At 47.2% G+C, this 21,535-nt stretch overlaps 1 protein-coding gene across 3 annotated transcripts in view; it reads right to left on the bottom strand.

Moving 5' to 3' along the window:
* UNC13D (unc-13 homolog D) overlaps positions 1–21,535 on the bottom strand; it is a 178,364-nt gene that overhangs the window by 58,969 nt on the left and 97,860 nt on the right. For all 3 annotated transcript variants that reach the window (XM_063960576.1, XM_063960575.1, XM_063960577.1), the window contains 6 exons: positions 16,465–16,555; positions 13,868–13,924; positions 13,503–13,600; positions 4,840–4,891; positions 4,615–4,745; positions 4,176–4,296 (listed from right to left, as the gene is read on the bottom strand). In XM_063960576.1, the coding sequence (XP_063816646.1) occupies positions 4,176–4,296; positions 4,615–4,745; positions 4,840–4,891; positions 13,503–13,600; positions 13,868–13,924; positions 16,465–16,555 (550 nt within the window). The remainder of the gene's footprint in view (positions 1–4,175; positions 4,297–4,614; positions 4,746–4,839; positions 4,892–13,502; positions 13,601–13,867; positions 13,925–16,464; positions 16,556–21,535) is intronic.

Genomic DNA, 21,535 nt, shown 5'->3' with positions numbered 1-21,535 from the left:
CTTGGAACATCTATGTAAATAGTGTCAGGAAGAAGTGGGGATTTTTCACCCTCCTGCTACACTTCTGGGTACAGGATGAGTGATGCCATGGCAGTGAATTAATAGACTACATTCTCATTAATAGCTACCTGCCCCCTCTGTTTTATATATAATCTTACATACAGTAGCTTTTACGTAAAATACTGTGTAGTTCTTTATAATATTGTCTAAAAACACTGGGCAGCTACCTATGGAACAGTGTTCATGGAAAACATTATATTGGTCACATTTACATTACATTGGTAGATCAATTAACCAGGAAATCTCCCTATTGGTATCATCTATACAGTCTAATCCAGTTACTTACCGCGGGATTTACTAAAGGGAAAATGCGGTAAAACCCCCGTTTTACCGCATTTTCATATGTACTAACTCCCGACCGCCGCGTTTTCACCTCATAGGGTATCGCCATGTTTTTATGGCGATACCCTATAGAAGCCTATGGGATTCTTACCCCCGCCGCCACCCTACGCCGCATCCCGCCGCCGCCCCGCGCCGCTCACGCCGATCCCCCCCTTCCCCCCCGTCCCACCCGGCATACCTGAGCTGCTGCTGCCTGCTGGTGCGGCCCCCCTCCTCCTTCTCCCCCGCATCACAGCCTTGTCTCCTTCCGGCTGCAGGGGGGAGGAGGAGGAGCCCGGGGACTCCCTGCACACGTCACCTCCCGAGTCTGGGAGGTGACGGAGACCCCCGCCGACCCCCCGCAGACCCCGGCAGACATCATCGCGGGGGGCCTCCTATACTGCATTGCGATACTAATCGCATATGTTAGTACATATGTGATTAGTATCGCTGCGGTAGGCGGCGAGAGGCGGCGATTGCTTATAGTAAATCCCGCCCTTAATCTTGTAGTGTGAAGAGGTTTTTTTTTTCTTTAAATATTACATTTTTATTAATGATTTTAAAACATATGGAGAAGGGGAGGGGAAATGCTTACAGAAAAAAAAGAGGGAAAGGGGAAAGTAGGAAATTGGGAGGTGGGGCAGACAGATACAATTATGGAATAAACATAGTTGTACAGTTATGTTTCAACATAAGAATGTATAAATATCAAACATATAAAACATACACTGGTCCTTATGTAATATCACATCGTAATAGAAGTATATCAAAGCCAATGAGGATAATCAAGAACAAGCAGTGCAGTGAGTCCATCATGCAGGGTTGAGTGACCTATAAGTGTGAATATAGTGGTGGATGCTCAATTAGCTTAGTGATATCATTCAGGTGCTTGAAAGGGAGGGGTATTTCTAAGCAAGAAAAAAACAAAAACATATTGTTTCCCCAGCACCCTAAATGATAGCAGTAACCAGATTTAAATCCCATACAATATCTTAGAATTCAGAGATCTCGGTTACATATATCTGTGTAAATGTATGTGTAAGCCCCCAAGCTGCGTCAGGGCCTCTCTGTATATATATTGGGGGTCCCTAGCGCTATATCTAGGTGCAGGGCGTGGAACCACAAAAAAATCAGCATAAGCCAGACAGCCCAGGGCAGCATACCAGTGAAAAAACTATAATATTAATAGATTAGTGTTAAGATTCCGAAGCTATAGGGAAAGTGATACAAACATCAAATGTAATTAAGATAAGAAATAGTGTTGAAGAAATTAGTATGTGATAAGTGTTAATGTAAGGGTATGCCACACTAAAGCCATCCAGCTCTGCCAATCCAGGGGCACCACATCCCGCACCTCCACAACCCCAATCTGGGTCTATGTTTAACCAGCAAGGAGCCACATGATAATGGCTCCCTGCTACTATATATCTAAGCTAAGAGCTACCCACCTTGGAGCAACCCCATAATGCTCCATCTGGCATGTCATCCGGCGTGATCTATAAGTGTGCCATGAGACCCAGAGAAGAAGGGGGCCTGACGTGGAGGGTGGGGAGAGGGCATGTTAAACCTGCTGTTTAAAATTCATTGTGGGACTGAGCAGCCGTTTCAACAGCAGCTACCGTAGTGATTTGGGGGTGTGCACCAATTTTGTGCTATTAAGAGTTTAGTCTATATTAAAATGTGGCCCATCACATAACGGTCATTTGGTAGGAGATCACCCTGAAACAAATGGAGTAAGACTAGTTTAGGGTGAGGGGTTATATGAAAGCCCATGACTTTAGAAATAAGGTCAAAAACTGCGGACAAGAGATTGTTAAGCTGGGCATGACCAAAAGGGTTTAAATTACGCCAACACATATTGGAAATAGATGGCCAAAAGGTATGAGTTTAGATGGAGTTAGATATAGGCGGTGCAGAAGCTTATAAAAGTGTTCCATATGAGACATACAGTGAGATAGGTGGAAGCATGTGTGGAAAACCACTTTCCAGTTGTCATCTGAAATCATACATGTAAGATCACGTTCCCATGTAACTAGAGAGGGTAGCTTCATAGAAGGATGGGGGCTAATGAGAAAATTATACCACCTCGTAATCCCACCTTTATTGTCCGCTCTAGGCTACTAATTCTCATAGGTATGTAGGAATTAAGGAAACCCTGTGGGGCGACTGTGTGATGGAGTACAGCCAGTGTCGTAATTGCAAATATCTATAAAAGTCCCTATGGAACAATGAATATTGAGACTGGAGTTGGCTATAAGGTAGTAGTGCACCATCTGTTGTTTCGCCACTGAGCGTAAGTAAACTGTGGGACATCCAGACTTCAAAATTTCCAGTCTGGGATCAGGCAGGCTATGCCAGCCAGCGATAGATCGGTTTGAAGCCTGATGTCATGACCCTATATTATTCATGCCCTTTTCCTTTTGTGACCAGTTGCAGGTTGAGGAGTTAGTGGCATTTTCATTACTTAATTGGGATTTTCATTTAATCTAAGATCAGACATACAGTATAATCTATGGATAAAATGTAAACTGAGCAATGTGAATGGTGCTGTCCTTCCAACTGGCACTCAGTATTACATAAAAACAAGACAGTTCAATGTCCAATCTCCCTATTGTGTATTCCTACCACTGCATGCCCCATGTGACTAGCAGAGGTAGCAGACAGCCCTGGTCATTTAATATATATCTCCAGTAGTAGCAGACAGCCCTGGTCATATAATATATACCTCCAGGAGTAGCAGACAGCCCTGGTCATATAATGTATATCTCCAGGAGTAGCAGACAGTCCTGGTCATTTAATATATACCTCCAGGAGTAGCAGACAGCCCTGGCCATATAATATATACCGCCAGAAGTAGCAGACAGCCCTGGTCATATAATATACACCTCCAGGAGTTGAAGACATTCCTAGTCAAATGATATACACCTCCAACATTAGCAGACAGCCCTAGTCATAAGACGTACACCTCCAAGAGTAGCAGACAGCCCTAATCATAGGAAGTACAACTCCAGGAGTAGCAGACAGCTTTAGTCATAGGACATACATCTCCAGTAGTAGCAGACAGCGCTACTCATAAGATGTACCTCCAGGAGTAGCAGACAGCCCTAGTCATACGATGTATACCTCCAGGAGTAGCAGACAGCCCTAGTCACAGGATATACACCTTCAGGAGTAGCAGACAGCCCTAGTCATATGATGTATACCTCAAGGAGTAGCAGACAGCCCTAGTCATAGGATATAAACCTCCAGGAGTAGCAGACAGCCCTAGTCATGGGCTATACACCTCCAGGAGTAGCAGACAGCCCTAGTCATAGGACATACACCTCCAGGAATAGCAGACAGTCCTAGTCATACGATATACACTTCCAGGAGTAGCAGACAGCCCTAGTCATACGGTATATACCTCCAGGAGTAGCACACAGCTCTAGTCATAGGTTGTACACCTCCAGGAGTCGCAGACAGCCCTAGTCATACGATATACACCTCCAGGAGTAGCAAACAGCCCTATTCATATGGTATATACCTCCAGGAGTAGCACACAGCTCTAGTCATAGGTTGTACACCTCCAGGAGTCGCAGACAGCCCTAGTCATATGATATACACCTCCAGGAGTAGCAGACAGCCTTGTTCATATGATATACACCTCCAGGAATAGCAGACAGCCCTAGTCATACGATATACACCCCCAGGAGTAGCATACAGTCTTGTTCATACAATATACCCCTCCAGGAGTAGCAGACAGCCCTAGTCATATGTTATAAATCTAAATATACATTTAAAAGTTATTTCCTCACCAGATCAATTTGAACAGCTCTTTGAACTCTCTCAAGAGCAGTTGTATACGCCTTCTCCAGCCAACTAGGTAATGAGTCGGCAAACAAACGGTGGATATCAGACAAGGGAAGGGGATCAACCCTAAGAGAAGAAGAAGAAGATACTTTTTGGTGTGGGATTATAACATTCTTTATAACTTTTTGATGTGGGATTATACCATTCACCTGCACATAAACTATTTTCTTGCCTGGTTAGCAGTAAAAGGTGGAACTCTGTGTTCAGATAACTCTCACCTTGTCAGGCAGAAACAAATGAGTAATACAACACTGGATGCATGACATAAGCAAGTTGCATCTTATATCAATAATCCAAAAATTCTATCAGATGTCAGCTAAAGCAGTAGATGATACATTAATACTGCAATTGGCATAATGGTAATGGCAGTCATTTAATGGTTACCTTGTTGGTAGGTGGTTATGGAGTTTGTGAAGCTCACGCAGAGTGAGATAGAGTTGGTAGAGGAGCTCAGAGAGCTGGCGACGAGAGGTGTGGTTAGGAGGTGGAAACTGACAGAGCAACTGCTGAGAGACCTGACACATGGAAAAGAAAAGTTCCAGGTCACAGACACAAATTAAATGAGGATCTTTGGTGAGATCACAATGTCTTGCAGACTGTAACACTCACCAACTCCTCCAGTTCTTGGAAGGCCAGGCTGAAAATATCCACCTTGATAGTGCTGAGGAGTCAAAAACAGGATTATTGATAAATTGAGATACTGTAAGAGGTATAGAACAAGTGAATATAAAACTAGAAAGCCTAGACATACACCATAAATTATTTAGTAAGGCTGCAAAAATACATACTTATAGGTCCATCAAGAATCCAACCATATACAAATTCTAATGATGCTCACCCAAGGGAAGCCAAAACATACCCATTTCTCCTTTTAGCCTTACAGGAGAAAAATATTCCTTCATGACTACAAAAATGGTAATTAGAAAATTCCCTGGAAATTACATATACATTAGTGCATGTTTCGCCCCAGAGATGCTTTCATAGGTTATACTCTAGAGTTATACAGTTAGCTGGATGGTATTGTCATACTGCTGTAAAAAAAATGTCATACGGAGTCAACATAGGAATGACATGTCTTACAGACAGAAAACTGACAGAAAATTAGCTTAGTCCATTAAAAAACAGTATTTGTTTCATTTTGGATGCTAAGGCGTCTATCAATCAATATTTGTGGCATTATTGCATTTTCAGGGGATACCTTTTAACATTATCATCCCAACGAATGAAAGTTGGACAGCAGCAGATATCTTGGTCCCTCCGATTCTGACAACAAAGCAGTCAGATTTGCCAAGCATCTGAATAATTCCAGAGTTCGGCACCGTCAGACAATGCCATTCAGAAGATAGCATTAGCAGCTATAACCTACTGGGCTACAATCCACACAAAGTACCGGGAGAGGGTTCCTCCACTCCCATCTCAGAAAATGGCTGCTGCACATGCGTGGTCAGTAGACAATGCATTTGCAATAGCGCTGCAGGAGTTCAGATAGAGAAGTGAAGTAACCGCTAATGTAATCTATTCACTCCTAACAAATCACAGGGACAAATTCCTTTCAGTGCCCCTGTCCCTGCATGCGTATATTAATACAGTATATCCAGACAAAGTAAACTGCATAGCACCTTGAGAAAAACACCCTGCGCATCGTTGAAACATTGCTGTAACTTTGTTGTGCAGCTTTACACTCAATGGCCCTCATTCCGAGTTGATCGCTCGGTATTTTTCATCGCATCGCAGTGAAATTCCGCTTAGTACGCATGCGCAATATTCGCACTGCGACTGCACCAAGTAATTTTACAATGGAGATAGTATTTTTACTCACGGCTTTTTCTTCGCTCCGGCGATCGTAATGTGATTGACAGGAAATGGGTGTTACTGGGCGGAAACACGGCGTTTCAGGGGCGTGTGGCTGAAAACGCTACCGTTTCCGGAAAAAACGCAGGAGTGGCCGGAGAAACGGTGGGAGTGCCTGGGCGAACGCTGGGTGTGTTTGTGACGTCAACCAGGAACGACAAGCACTGAACTGATCGCACAGGCAGAGTAAGTCTGAAGCTACTCTGAAACTGCTAAGTAGTTAGTAATCGCAATATTGCGAATACATCGGTCGCAATTTTAAGAAGCTAAGATTCACTCCCAGTAGGCGGCGGCTTAGCGTGTGTAACTCTGCTAAATTCGCCTTGCGACCGATCAACTCGGAATGAGGGCCAATATTTTTGCATTTTTCCAACAATCCGCTGAGTGTCATCTGGTTCCTATTACAAGGAGAGGGCACACCAGTCTCTACCTAGGAATCCTCTGGACATATACCTTTTGAAGATATATATATATATATATATATAACCAACAAGACAGATCTGACATTCAGTGATCTGAGTGTTTCTTTGTTGACATAAATTCACTGAGCGACACACATGTAGAATAATAGATGGTCCCAACGCGTTTCGTCCCTAATGGGACTTCATCAGGGGTACAAACAATCAGATGCTGAGAAATGAGGTGAGAGTGACTTGTTAAAACGTCTACACCTCTGCTTGTTCCGGTTAAGAATGGGTATATACAACCAGGTTATATCTGGTGTATCAATTCACAACGTGATGTGGCTCCATTGTGTAGGGGACTCAGTTCATAAAATGTTATATCGCAGTAAGGGTTTTAATGTGACCGATATAGATTAAACAAATATTTAACACTGGACTGTAAGCGATGACCAACTTTCTGTGTATACAGGAGGGTATCTTGACAAAAGGTTGACACCTGAAATAGGTTGACATGGACAAAAGGTCAACATGGAAAAAGGTCGAATTGAGTTTTTCAAAACTTTAACTTTTTCATACTTTACGATCCACGTGGACTACAATTGGGAACAGTAACCTGGCCGGAGCATGGCGAGCAAAGTGAGAAAACGCCACCAAAAAAATAAGAAAACTAATGTTGACCTTTTTCCATGTCGACATTGTTCATGTCGACCTTTTGTCCATGTCGACCTATTTCAGGTGTCGATCTAAGGTGCGTCAACCAATTGAAGTCGACCTAAGTCGTGTTGACCTAATTGCTGTTAACCTTGAGTCCCAGACCCATACAGGAGTAGGTGTAATGCGTATACAATAGATGTGTTCCTCTCAGAGTCCAGTGGATATCCACTGGACTCTGAGAGGAATTCATCATTTGTATGCGCATTACACCTACTCCTGTATACACAGAAAGTTGGTCATCGCTTACAGTCCAGTGTTAAATATTTGTTTATTCTATGTCGGTCACATTAAGACCCTTAGTGCGATATAACATATTATGAACTGACTCTCCTACACAATGGAGCCACATCACGTTGTGAATTGATACACCAGATATAACCTGGTTGTATATACCCATTCTTAACCGGCACAAGTAGAGGTGTAGACATTTTAACAAGTCACTCTCACCTCACTTCTCAGCATCTGATTGATTGTACCCCTGATGAAGTCCCGTTAAGGACGAAACTTGTTGGATCCATCTATCATTCTACATGTGTGTCGCTCAGTGAATTTATGTCAACAAAGAAACATTCAGATCACTGAATGTAAAACCGGATATTTCCGAAGACACATCTTTGCAAAACTGTACAGATGCTTTTGATGCTTTATTGTATATTTATGAATACATTTTTACTTGAATGCATTTGAGAATTTTATTGTATATCATTGTTAACCTAATATTGGAACAATACCATTAAACTAGCACAATGGGTGCACAATGTTCAAATAGTCCACCTGAAGTCCAAGTTCAAGCCTCCACCACAAAAGTCTGTCCAATTTCCCCAAGGTAGGTTGCCGCCACCTAACAGGTGGGTGGTAAGTCACCACGGTGGGGGGCCAGTTACACACAAGTGCCACCCAAGGTGTCCCCATAATGGCATGCCCCACCTTCCACCATAGCAGTTTTCTGCTCAAACAGGCCACAGGGTGCTCCGGCCCATATGGCTCTTTCTGGCTCAGTACTGCTCCCAGTCCGTGCAGTGGCGCAGTAGTTCGTAACACACAGTCCTGGTCAAGAATGTGCGCCATCAGCACTGGATCGGGTACCAGAGCCTCCTTCAATGACTGGAATGCCAACTCGCAAGCAGGTGCAAAGTCCACTGACTTGGGAATGCCCTTCCTAGCCATCTCTGTCAAGGGGTTCACTACAGGACTAAAATCAATGACAACGTGTCCGTAGGGCCTTACAGGTTCTAAGGTTAGTACCGGTCTGGGTGATGTGGGTCGGGGACAGCCTCTGGTTGCCTCCACCCCCTCTGGTTTGGGCCTACCCCTGTCTCCTCCCACATAGTGCCCCAGGCACTGCACCTCCGTCATACCTATCTGGCAACTGTCTGCCCTAACTGTCAGATCTGCCCTCCAATCCTCCTCCGTCGACCTATGACTCAGGAAACCTACCCTGTCACCTAGGCCTACTCCTTCCTCCTCGCCCACTACCTGTGCCACAGTGATGGCGGCCAGACCACCAGCATCTGGATCCTGTGTGGCATCCACTACAGGGAGGCTGCGTGTCTTCCCCGATCTACTGAGCACAGGCAGGGGACCTGCTATGTCCACAGCAACTTGCTGTAAAGGTTCTCCTATGGGCAGAGGCCCAGACAACACAACCGCTGGAGTGCCCGATCTGCCAATGCATGGCAACAGCCTTACAGTTGGTCTGGGCGTCATTCGACATTCCAGACCAGGGTAAGCTCTGTGTCAGGCACTTCAGGGTACGGTCTGTCTCCGGGTTACTGTCCAAAGGGGTTTCGCTGGCAACCGACACCGGTTGCGCAGGAACGTTCCCTGGGGGGACCAGTTAGACACATTCCCTATCTTGTCTATCCCCTCCCACTTTCCTGGCTACCCTATACCTTAACTCTTCCCGCCTGTTCAAACCTCCTGCCCCAACCCTGTCAAGGCCGCTGCCAGAGTGGCGCCTCATGCCTTTCGGGGATGGGTCAGAGAATCTCTTCTAAATTGGGACACTCTACAGGGGGATCTAGGTGGGGACTACTAGGGTCAGTCTGGTAGAGGTCAGTCATGGAAAAGTCAGTGTGGTTTCTCATACTCACCGCCGGAGTTGGCAAACCACTTGGGTCAGGAGCATCATTGGGCACCCCCACAGGATCAAACGAGCTGCAACCAACATCCTCTGCGTTGCTAGGGGACGTAGGCATACCAGAGGCAAAAGGCATGCGGGGTCGATGTGCCGATCTAGCCGCTGTAATCTTTTCCTCTGGGCTGGTTGATGCTGTGGTTGGCTGTGCTGGCAGTTGTCTAGCAGCTGTAGTCTTTTCCTCTGGGCTGGGCTGTGCTGGAGTAGCTGATGTCAACAGTGGTTGTGGAACTTGACTCCGGGAAATGGCACCAGCAAACGTGGTGACGATCCCACCACCCAGATCATTTCCTAGGACCACATCAGTTGGGAGACCATCCATGACGGCAACTTCTCGCAACTCTGGTCCAGCTCCCCAGTCAGGTAGACTCTTGCCATGGGAACCTCTTTCTCCGTTCCATCTGCCAGGGTGACCTTGGCAGTGCGACCCTGCAATACTGCAGCAGGATCTATAAGGTGGGGGCTCACCACAGTGATTGAGGCCCCAGAGTCTCTTAGGCCTTCCCCCTGCAGGGGTCCCACGTGGACCGGCTGCAGGTGCCTCCACATATGGTGTAGGGGCTGTTTGGCCATGCAGGTGACTCTCTCCGCAGAGTGCACCTGTCTCTCGCCACACTCCATCGGACTGACTGGAGGGGGAACAGTCTCTGTAGGCTCATCTCCTCTCGTCAAACAAGCGAGCTAGGCTCCAGCACTCGGATTTGGGACACGAGTCTGGGGTGCTTGGGATGCAGGACAGTTCATCCTCAGATGTCCGATTTTCCCACAGCTGTAGCACTTCTTCTCCAGTCGTGGCACCGATGATCTCTGATCAGTTGCAGGGACGCTGCGGTGCGGTTGCTGGCCAAGAGCACCCGGGTTGTAAGATGCTTGTCTTTGGGGGTGATGAGCTGAAGAGGGGTGTCCCCCTGGTGGTACAGTCTTTTGGATCTGGCTGCTGGCTGGGCGCTTCTGCCCCCGTGGCCGAATTGCCACATATTTGTCGGCTAATTGGGCAGCCATTTTTAAGCTGGGTGGCTCCCAATCTAGCACCCACTCCTTCACTTCTGGGGCGCACCTGCGGTAGAACTGCTCCCTGCAGATCAGGTCGATCAGTGCGTCCCATGTAGTGGCTTCAGAATCCTTCACCCACTTCACCACGTACTGCCGCAGCTGGGTGGCGAACTGCCCATGGGTGCTGCTAGGATTCTTGGGCAAGTCTCTGAACTTCTTCCTGTAAGACTCTGGAGTGATGAAGAATCGCTGGAGGAGGGCCTTCGCAACTTCGTCGTAATCCCCACAGTCCTCCGTGGCCACTCCTCGATAGGCCTCCAAGGCCTCTCCATGCAGAGTGGGCACAAGGTGTCTCACCCACTCCGACTTGGGTAAATCATGTAGTTTACAAGTCCTTTCAAAAACTTATAAATGTCCATCAATGTCCCCATCACTGTCTGCAAACTTGGCAAACTGAATGCGTCCCGATCTGTGTACAGCAGCTGACAACGGCTCCCGGGCTACCACGGCCTGTGGTGCCCGCTCATCACGCCACATCTGGATGATGATCAAGCGCTCTTGCTCCGTTGCCCTTCCCCCCAATTCCGCTAGCCGATCTGCTAGGGTATCCGGGCCGCCCCCCCTGGGACGTCGGGATCCTGGCCCTTTTAGGGATTGCTGGGAAACATGGCTGCTGCTAGAAGGGGCGGGGCTTGTGGGTCTCACTGGTTCCGTACGAAGGTCCACTGGTGGGCCGTCCTCTGCGATGCTGAAGCCGTCAGTGCTCTCCACCTCCGCCCGATGGGACTCCTCTAAGGTCACGAGCGCCGCCTTCATGGCGCTTCTGGACGCGTTGAAAGGGATATCCACACCCTTCTCCTGGCACACGATCTCCAGATCGCCCTTAGACGTTCCGCTGAAGTCCGTCATCTTGTGCGTTCTCCTGCGCTGCAGTTACTCCTCTCCTGAGTAACTCTGCTTCTCCAATCGGGTGACCGAAAAGCCGCCTGGGATTATCCCACCGCTATGCCACCAATTTCTGTGACAGGACGGTCCCGTACGAAAGCACTCACCGCTTTCGCGTCCCGTCTCCTGTGCACAGAATGGAAGATTAGGTCACACGGGACCTGGCCACATAGGGGATTCCCGCTTACCGTCAGTAACCGCCTGTTACTGACTCCACCCACTGTGCTGTGGGCGGGTTTATGCTGCCACCACCAAACTCCTAACCTGCCATGGCGTTTGGAACCACGGTTCTGCTCTGTATGTGCCGACACACTGCATTACCACACCTGTGTGGTGTTGACGAATCCTTGCTAGGCCTCTACCGGTAGCTGGCGGAAGGCGGAACTTGGAGACGTTAGGTGCTTCCCTGGAAAGCCGGAGGACGGGGCTATGTTTGGCATAACCCTGTAGGTCACAAGATGACGCGGTCTTCTTGAGGCAAATGGTATTTATTTGCAATAGTTCTAAAGAGAACTCTTCCCTATTGCTAGGGGCAACAGCATACAGCAAGATGTTCCAGCAGAATAAAGATGGTACAAATACAATACACTCTGGAGGCATGCAGGCCTCCTTTTTATGTCAATTTTCCACACAGTACAACAGGGGGTCATGTCCTCCCTGAGCCCTTTCTATCCAATCAGGATATTTTACAAAATACCAATAAATAAATTACATTTCAAAAGGAGATAAGTGCAATAAAACAATATCCTCCTTCCTGTCACCCAGACAACGTTTGGTATCAGATTAACATTCACTATTGATAAATTTATCACATAGCTTCAAAATACAAATGTTTCTGGTCATTCACATCTTCAGGCAAACCCAGGGTTTGGGATTACAACAGGAAAGGCTATACAACACAAACAAACAGTCTTCCTTCCTGCATCTGCCATTCAGGGTTCGTATATTAATTAAATCAGTTACATAAAACAAGTTCCAAGCCCAGAACTACTTTACATATGGGATAAGGAGATCCCCGTGAGTAACATCTCTCTCTAAGGTACTTACACATCAAAAGGTTTTGTCATTCACACCTCTCTGCTAGGACAGGGCCATTAGCATGCCACTTCCTACTGACAGGAGATGATTATTCAGACATTGATAAGAGTAAGTGCATTTTCCCCTTTAAAATACAGGTGACCATATCTTGAATATAAAATAAATACAGTTAAACATGCAATCCTACAATTGTGCACAGAGCACTACATATGACATGTTAAAACACATCATTAAACAAACTTTTAAACAGTCCACGCCCAGCGCCGTAAGTACATTTAACAGTGACGCCAAGCGCCCATTGTCCCTTAATATGGCGCCGGGCACGAGGGTTAACCCCTTCAGTGCCGCAGCCGCCATTACACGTGTGGCGGGTTAGTCTCTCCGGCCACACTAGCGCCCTCAGATATGTCTATTTCATGTTTGTTCTGAACCTCGATTAACAGGGGGTTCTTCTAGAGGTGCTGCTGTAAAATCATATCTAGTACTATTGGGTACCCCATCTCTTTCCATATGTGTGTGTGTATATATATATCTATATATATTACACAGACTGTGAAGGGAGAGGGGTGGCATATATATATATATATATATATATATACATACACCCAGACACACGCCTGAGATAAACCAGAATAGAAGGTGACAAGTCTGGAAGCTGTCACTGCACGAGGCGGAGCTGCTGCTGCTGCTGCTAAAAGCCAGCGCTGAGCCAATTGTAGCTGTTTGCCCAGACCCAGATGTAAAATACCAGGTCCAGCGCTTTCATCCAACAGAAAATCCAGGTACACCCTGCGCAGACCCGGGAATAACCCTGGCAAGTTGCAGGGTTGCAGACTCGGGACTCCAGACCTGGGTTGGTAGCTTTCACACTACAGCTACACTCGGGTTGTTTAGGTTGTGCCGGATAATTACCAGGTTTTTTCAGCAAGTCTGAAAAAGGTATCTATTGATAAAAGTTCTGAACTTTATTTAATGACAACATCAGGTACAGATGTAGAAAATAAGGATTGCCTCAGTTTGATGCTCCTGGAGCCGATGGAAAGGAAAAGTGTGTGATTATTTTAATAAATAAATATTCATTAATAACACTTGAGTGTAGTAAATGTTTCCGGAAATGGCAGCCTACAGTTTCATTGTCTTACCGTGGGAGAAAAGTGAAATACAAAACTGTACTTTCTTACTTTCCTTACTTTATAAAACACTTGTTCATGCTTTTGTAACAGCTCTGTAGGTCAGTTATGACATCTGTCACCAGGCTTAGCAAAGACTTCAAGTTTTCCTCATGGCCCTATAGAAACAGGATGAATAATCAAACACTGAGAAAGACACAAAGAGGTGGGTTAATACGTGCCATGTAAAATAATAAAATGCTATACATTGTGTTATACATGTCCTTCCCAGAGTAAAGGGAATCTCATGTAAAAGCCGACAAACTTAAATATGACCTTGGGCAGGTGGCTCAAACTTTTAACTTAGGTTTTATAGTTAAAACGAGAATCTACAGTGTACGAGAATCTACAGTGTAATAATGTTCACAAAACAAAGCAAATGTTACCTGTATCATTGGTTGCAGATGCTGTCTCTTCAGATCAAACCACTCATGGGTTCCTGTCTGTAGAGAGGCAGAAGGGAAGGAATACAAATCTATGTGAATCTTTGCTACAATTGAGATGGATTTTCCTGTTTTTCTGATTTCGGGATTAGAGAGCCTCCTTCTTTTTTCAATGCCGGTCAGCGTTGAGCGTCCTCAGGGAGGCTCAGATGCTGCCCAGCTACCACCTCCCGGCTCCCCCTGCTGTGCACACTGCGCAGCATGACGTGAAGTCAGAGGACATACTGCGCAGTGTGACGCCAGCTGCCCACGCTGCCCGGACCACACCTCACCGCCCCCACTTGCAGCAAGTGAACCCGCCTGCACTCCCAGAGGATGGTGAGTACTTCCGTGGGATGGGCGGGTCTAGGAAGGGGTCGCTGAAGATTTTAATTTTAAAATATTCAACCCAATCCTGGGTATCCCGGGAATCTCGGGATTGATTATTTTTCAATCCCAATACCCGGGATTGAAAGAACGGACCGGGATTGGCCTCCCTAGTGGCAGCTTCAAAGAAATGCGTTGCGACTGGCATGCTAGCACAGAATGTCTCTGTAGGCACAAAATATTTCTATAGTAATGGTCTGCAAGATACACAAGTCCAAGACGGCCCAGCGAAGTGGGGGTAACGCTGCAGAAAGGGGGAATGCAGCTATATGCATGGTGCAGCTGATAAAAGAATACATGGGTATCCCTGGCATCAACCGTATGCTAGTTCACAACCTGATTGAAACGCGGCATGCATTCTGCTAGAAGCAAGGCAGCCACCAAGACTTCGGAAGCCGGGTGTTTAGAGGAAGTGATCAACGCACTGGCGGATGGCAGTCCGCGAGCTACAAGTAACACATTTGCTCAAACAAAGGCAATAAAGCACAAATAACATCTTATCCTGTGCAGAAGGTCACCTGGTGGATAGTTTCTCGCCAAAGTTGATTTTGGGAGAAAGAAGGGATTTGCCCTTTTCCCTCCTTAAAAAAGGGCCAGGTCTAGCCATGGACCCAGGGAGGTTTTGGTTTTACCTTCCGCCAGGCCACCCTCTGCACTTACATCTTACCCTCCACTCTAACCTACCTTACCCACACCCACCCCACCCACCTAACCATTTTTTTCCCTGGCATCCGTTCATGATATATCATCAAAGTCAAGTTAAGGGTCTACGGGTCACTCTGTAGGGGGCCTAATTGTTTCCATGATCTTACAGGTGGGAGAAGAGAAGCGTCATGGCGAATGAGCTTCTATGGCCCAGTAGGTGGCATCTCTTACTTTGTGTGTGGGGAACCCGAGTTTGGTTCCCAAGAAGGGGGGAGGAGATTAACAACTCTGAAACAATGAACAGTCGATGACTGAGGCAGAGGGGTATGAGATGGAATAAGGAGAGGAGGTTTGGACCTCTGATGGTTACCATAGTTCACTGAGGCGGCAATGGCACCGGGAAAAGGAAATTTGTATACCTCATACATGATATAAAAGCAGACCTGGCACATATAAGGTGCAGGTTCCATGGAGTCAAAGTTATATGGGATGGCTCAGTCAGTACGTCAGTGCTCTATGGTCATAGGGTTACAGATTCAGTTCCCAAGACTTGAGTTTCTACCATGCTACTCCTATACAAGCTGGGGCCTGTTAGCATGTTAAAGTCTGATACAGTACTCAGGAGGCAATGGTCTGGCCCCATTTAGAAGAGTCAGTGCTTGACAAAGCCAAAACTAAAATCCATGCAACAGCTGGCAAATTCATTGTGTCAGAGAGGGGGGCAGCGTAACCATTGACAAGCAAATTTAGTTTCATAGGTAGCAGATCGATAAATCAGATGGAATTCACTGTCAGAAGCTGGCCTAGAGCTGTTTAATGCCCAGCATCTGAGGGCTGGAGGCTTGTTAGGATCACAGTAGGGTGGCGGGCCTTGGTTCAGAAGGAACCTAGCGTTGGCGCTAGCAAAATCCGAGGAGAAACCCTGCCCTCGCTAGAGAGCGGCTGATACACTCGGTACCACCCATATGGGGGGCTGGGCCAAAGCCATGAGAAGGCGGCCGAGGTGCGTTCTCCCGGGGCTATGCGTTGGGGGCAGAAGGGTCCCTGTGTGATAACCGATTACAGTTGCGAGGAAGGGACCCCCTGCACCTGGGTCAGTTACCAGTTTCAGTTGCAATGAGGGCTGGGGACCCGCAGTGCTATCTAGGCCATCAAAAAATGAATCAGTAAATTTATGGCCAAATTTAATAAACTGTGACCTTTTAATTTGCAATGTACATTAATTCTCTGTCTGCTTATTTCTGGTGCAAGGAAACCGGGAAAAGGGGGGGGGGGGGGGGGGAAGGGAAGAGGCGAGGGTTTTGGTGAAGTGTCAGGAGCATCAGACGATCACTAGTTTAAGAGATTTGGCCCCAACCTCCACACACGAATCACTCTATAAGGCAAATAAGTGCAATATACCTGTATTCTTAGATTCTTACAATGGGCAAACTGCTATCCCTGTGATTCTGCCATCCTAAGCCCAGTACATATTACTTTTCTATAAACCATGACCCAGTAAGAAGGAAAAATGTTCTGCTGATTGCTACCTTGATGGCCTGGATCACTCTGTCCTGTAAGGTGGGAGTGGCAGAGCACAACTCTCTGAAAGCCTTGGTCTTACACATTTGTATCAGCACCCTGCACGTGGAGGGAAGAGGTAGTATGGTGAGGTAGGTATAAAATACAGAAAATAAGGTAAGACACAATGCTTGGTGACATATCCCTCATTATTCCGCAATGGAGGAGAGGATGGAGCACCATTTGTGAAGCAAAATGTCCTAGAATTTGCCCTGTTGAGTCTGGATTGTCTACCCAGCACTTCCCAGTCTATACAAACTTCTGATTTCTGGACACACAGTTAAAACCTTAAAGTGTACCTAGGTGTGTGGAGGAAAATCTCCAGTGGCGCACTGCGCAGAATGTTAAATGTTACATCAAAGAGCAACAAAAATGGTCTTAAAAGATGTATAATTTATTCGCACAAACAGGTAATGGTTGATTTACACAAAACATAGGCCCGCATTCCGAGTTGTTCGCCCGTTGCCGAGTTTCGCTATATTGCGATTAGTCGCTTACTGCGCATACGCAAGGTTCACAGAGCGCATGCGGTTAGTTATTTTACTCAAAAGTTAGGTATTTTACTCACGGCATAACGAGGATTTTTCATCGTTCTGGTGATCGGAGTGTGATTGACAGGAAGTGGGTGTTTCTGGGCGGAAACTGGCCGTTTTATGGGTGTGTGTGGAAAAACACTGCCGTTTCTGGGAAAAACGCGGGAGTGGCTGGAGAAACGGAGGAGTGTCTGGGCGAACACTGGGTGTGTTTGTGACGTCAAACCAGGAACGAAACTGACTGAACTGATCGCAGTGGCAGAGTAAGTCCCGAGCTACTCAAAAACTGCAAAGAAATTTCTATTCGCAATTATGCAAATCTTTTGTTCGCAATTCTGCAAAGCTAAGATTCACTCCCAGTAGGCGGCGGCTTAGCGTGTGCAATGCTGCTAAAAGCAGCTAGCGAGCGAACAACTCGGAATGAGGGCCATAGTGTGTTAAAGTGCATGAAAGAAGGGAAGGAACCTCGATAACAGCATATGGAGACCAGGAGCCAGAAGTGAATATTGCAGTGTACCTGGCTTCCTCACCAATCCCATAAAGCCAGATGCGTTTAATAGTTAGGGACATATTTATTAAAGGATGAAAATCTCTATGGCTGGCAAAAACGTGATTCTGCTGGCAACAAGACAGTGTACTACACTATAGGGGGGTACACATGGTAGAGATGTGTGCTGAGCAATCTATCACAGAACACACAGAACACTCAGCACACATCTCTCTCCCCATGCTCAGCACACAATGCGATGTGTGCTGAGTGGGGGGGCGGGACGCTCGCTTCACAGAACAGTGAAGTTAGTGATCTACTAGATTTGGCACCCAGAGTCAGTGATAGCGACGCGCGGGACCATGCATCACTATCACTATGGGCATACACATGGAGAGATCCGTGCTTAATTTCTAAGCAATCTAGGGGGTAATTCCGAGTTGATCGCAGCAACAAATTTGTTAGCAGTTGGGCAAAACCATTTGCACTGCAGGGGGGGCAGATATAACATGTGCAGAGAGAGTTAGATTTGGGTGGGGTGAGTTCAAACTGAAATCGAAATTGCAGTGTAAAAATAAAGCAGCCAGTACTTACCCTGCACAGAAACAAAATAACCCACCCAAATCTAACTCTCTCTGCAAATGTTATTTCTCTTACGTCCTAGAGGATGCTGGGAACTCCGTAAGGACCATAGGGTATAGATAGACGGCCTCCGCAGGAGACATGGGCACTATAAAGAACTTTAGAATGGGTGTGCACTGGCTCCTCCCTCTATGCCCCTCCTCCAGACCTCAGTTAGATCCTGTGCCCAGAGGAGACTGGGTGCATTACAGGGGAGCTCTCCTGAGTTTCTCTGTAAAAATAATTTTGTTAGGTTTTTTATTTTCAGGGAGCACTGCTGGCAACAGGCTCCCTGCATCGTGGGAGTGAGGGGAGAGAAGCAGAACTACTTAAGTGATAGGCTCTGCTTCTTAGGCTACTGGACACCATTAGTTCCAGAGGGTCGGAACGCAGGTCTCACCCTCGCCGTTCGTCCCGGAACCGCGCTGCCGTCCTCCTCACAGAGCCGGAAGATAGAAGCCGGGTGAGTAGAAGAAGAAAGAAGACTTCAAAGGCGGCAGAAGACTTCAGTTCTTCAGTGAGGTACACTGCTCCCACACACACACACAACAGCGGGCACTGTAAGGGTGCAGGGGGGAGCGCCCTGGGCAGCAATTAATAGCCTCAAGGGACACTGGCAGATATAAATATACTGCGGAGGCAGTATATTATTAATCCCCTGCCAGTTTTTTTATTATTTGAGCGGGACCGAAGCCCGCCACTGAGGGGGCGGGGCTTGATCCTCCAGCACTACCCAGCGCCATTTTCTCCACAGCACATGCAGAGAAGCTGGCTCCCCGGACTCTCCCCTGCTGAACACGATCACAGACGGCAAAAAAGAGGGGGGGGGGGGGCACTTTTTATTGGCACAGTGAGTGTATATTTATATATTTATATAAAAGCGCTTTTTGTCAGGGAATTTGGTTTCCAGTGTCAGTTGGCGCTGGGTGTGTGCTGGCATACTCACTTACTGTCTCTCCAAAGGGCCTTATTGGGGAACTGTCTCCATATAGATATATCCCTGAGTGTGTGGGGGTGTCGGTACGCGTATGTCGGCATGTCTGAAGCGGAAGGCTCATATAAGGAGGAGGTGGAGCAGATGATTGTGGTGTCTCCGTCGGCAACGCCGACACATGATTGGATGGATATGCTGAATGTTTTAAATGCAAATGTGGCTTTATTACATAAAAGATTGGACAAAGCAGAGTCCAGGGATAAAGCAGGGAGTCAATCCATGGCTTTGACTGTGTCACAGGGCCCTTCTAGGTCTCAGAAACGCCCGATGTCCCAAGTAGCAGACACTGATACCGACACGGATTCTGACTCCAGTGTCGACTACGATGATGCGAGGTTACACCCAAGGGTGGCCAAAAGTATTCATTATATGATTATTGCAATAAAAGATGTTTTACATATCACAGATGACCCCTCTGTCCCTGACACGAGGGTACACATGTTTAAGGAAAAGAAACCTGATATAACTTTTCCCCCATCTCATGAGCTGAATGAGTTATTTGAAAAAGCTTGGGAAACTCCAGACAAGAAACTGCAGATTCCCAAGAGAATTCTTATGGCGTATCCTTTCCCGGCAAAGGACAGGGTACGGTGGGAATCCTCGCCCAGGGTGGACAAGGCTTTAACGCACTTGTCCAAAAAGGTGGCGCTGCCGTCTCCAGACACGGCAACCCTCAGGGATCCTGCTGATCGCAGGCAGGAAACTACCTTGAAGTCAATTTATACACATACGGGTGCCTTGCTCAGACCGGCAATAGCGTCGGCTTGGGTTTGTAGCGCTGTGGCGGCTTGGACGGATACCTTGTCAGCTGACATTGATACCCTGGATAGGGATACCATGTTATTGACCTTGGGTCACATTAAGGACGCAGTCCTATATATCAGAGATGCTCAGAGAGACGTTGGCCTGCTGGGTTCGAGAGCCAACGCCATGGCGATTTCTGCTAGGCGAGCCCTGTGTACCCGCCAATGGACGGGTGATGCCGACTCAAAGAGGCATATGGAGGTTTTGCCTTACAAAGGTGAGGACTTATTTGGGGAGGGTCTCACGGACCTGGTTTCCACAGCAACGGCAGGTAAATCTACTTTTTTGCCTTATGTTTCCTCACAGCAAAAGAAAACGCCACAATATCAGATGCAGTCCTCTCGGTCGCATAAGTCCAGAAGAAGTCGGGGCTCTTCCTTCCTCGCCAGAGGTAAGGGTAGAGGGAAAAAACTGCCGGCTACGGCTAGTTCCCAGGAGCAGAAGTCCTCTCCGGCTTCTACTAAATCCACCGCATGACGCTGGGGCTCCGCGGAGGGAGTCCACTCCGGTGGGGGTACGTCTTCGACTCTTCAGCCACGTCTGGGCTCAATCAGAGGTGGATCCCTGGGCAATGGAAATTGTATCCCAGGGTTACAAACTGGAATTCGAAGACGTGCCTCCTCGCCGGTTTTTCAAATCGGCTTTACCAGCTTCTTCCCCAGAAAGGGAGATAGTTTTACCGGCAATTCAAAAACTGGGTCAACAACAAGTGGTTGTCGAGGTTCCCCTAGTTCAACAGGGGAAGGGGTACTATTCAACCCTATTTGTGGTCCCGAAACCGGATGGCTCGGTCAGACCCATTCTAAATTTAAAATCCCTAAACCTGTACTTGAAAAAGTTCAAATTCAAGATGGAATCACTCAGGGCAGTTATCTCCAGCCTGGAAGGGGGGGATTTTATGGTCTCACTAGACATAAAGGATGCATACCTTCATGTCCCCATATATCCTCCTCATCAGGCGTACCGGAGGTTCGCTGTACAGGACTGTCATTACCAGTTTCAGACGTTGCCGTTTGGGCTTTCCACGGCCCCGAGGATTTTCACCAAGGTAATGGCGGAAATGATGGTGCTCCTGCGCAGGCAGGGAGTCACAATTATCCCGTACTTGGACGATCTCCTGATAAAAGCGAGATCGAGAGAACAGTTGCTACAAAGCGTGTCGCTCTCCCTAAGAGTGCTGCAGCAACATGGCTGGATTGTCAATCTACCAAAGTCACAGTTGGTTCCAACGACCCGGTTGACTTTCTTGGGCATGATTCTGGACACGGAACAAAGGAGGGTTTTTCTCCCGATGGAAAAAGCCCAGGAACTCCAGAACATGGTCAGAGACCTGTTGAAACCGAAAAATGTGTCGGTCCATCAATGCACTCGAGTACTGGGAAAAATGGTGGCGTCCTACGAGGCCATTCCCTTTGGCAGGTTTCATGTGAGGACTTTTCAGTGGGACCTTCTGGACAAGTGGTCCGGGTCCCATCTGTACATTCATCAAAAAATCAGCCTGTCCCCCAGGGCCAGGGTGTCTCTCCTGTGGTCGCTGCAGAGTGCTCACCTTCTAGAGGGTCACAGGTTCGGCATTCAGGACTGGGTTCTGGTGACCACGG

The sequence above is a fragment of the Pseudophryne corroboree genome, chromosome 3, assembly GCF_028390025.1.
Source record: "Pseudophryne corroboree isolate aPseCor3 chromosome 3, aPseCor3.hap2, whole genome shotgun sequence".
NCBI lineage: Eukaryota > Metazoa > Chordata > Amphibia > Anura > Myobatrachidae > Pseudophryne > Pseudophryne corroboree.
Note: the sequence above shows the minus strand (reverse complement) of the source record. Positions and strands in the feature narration are given on the sequence as shown.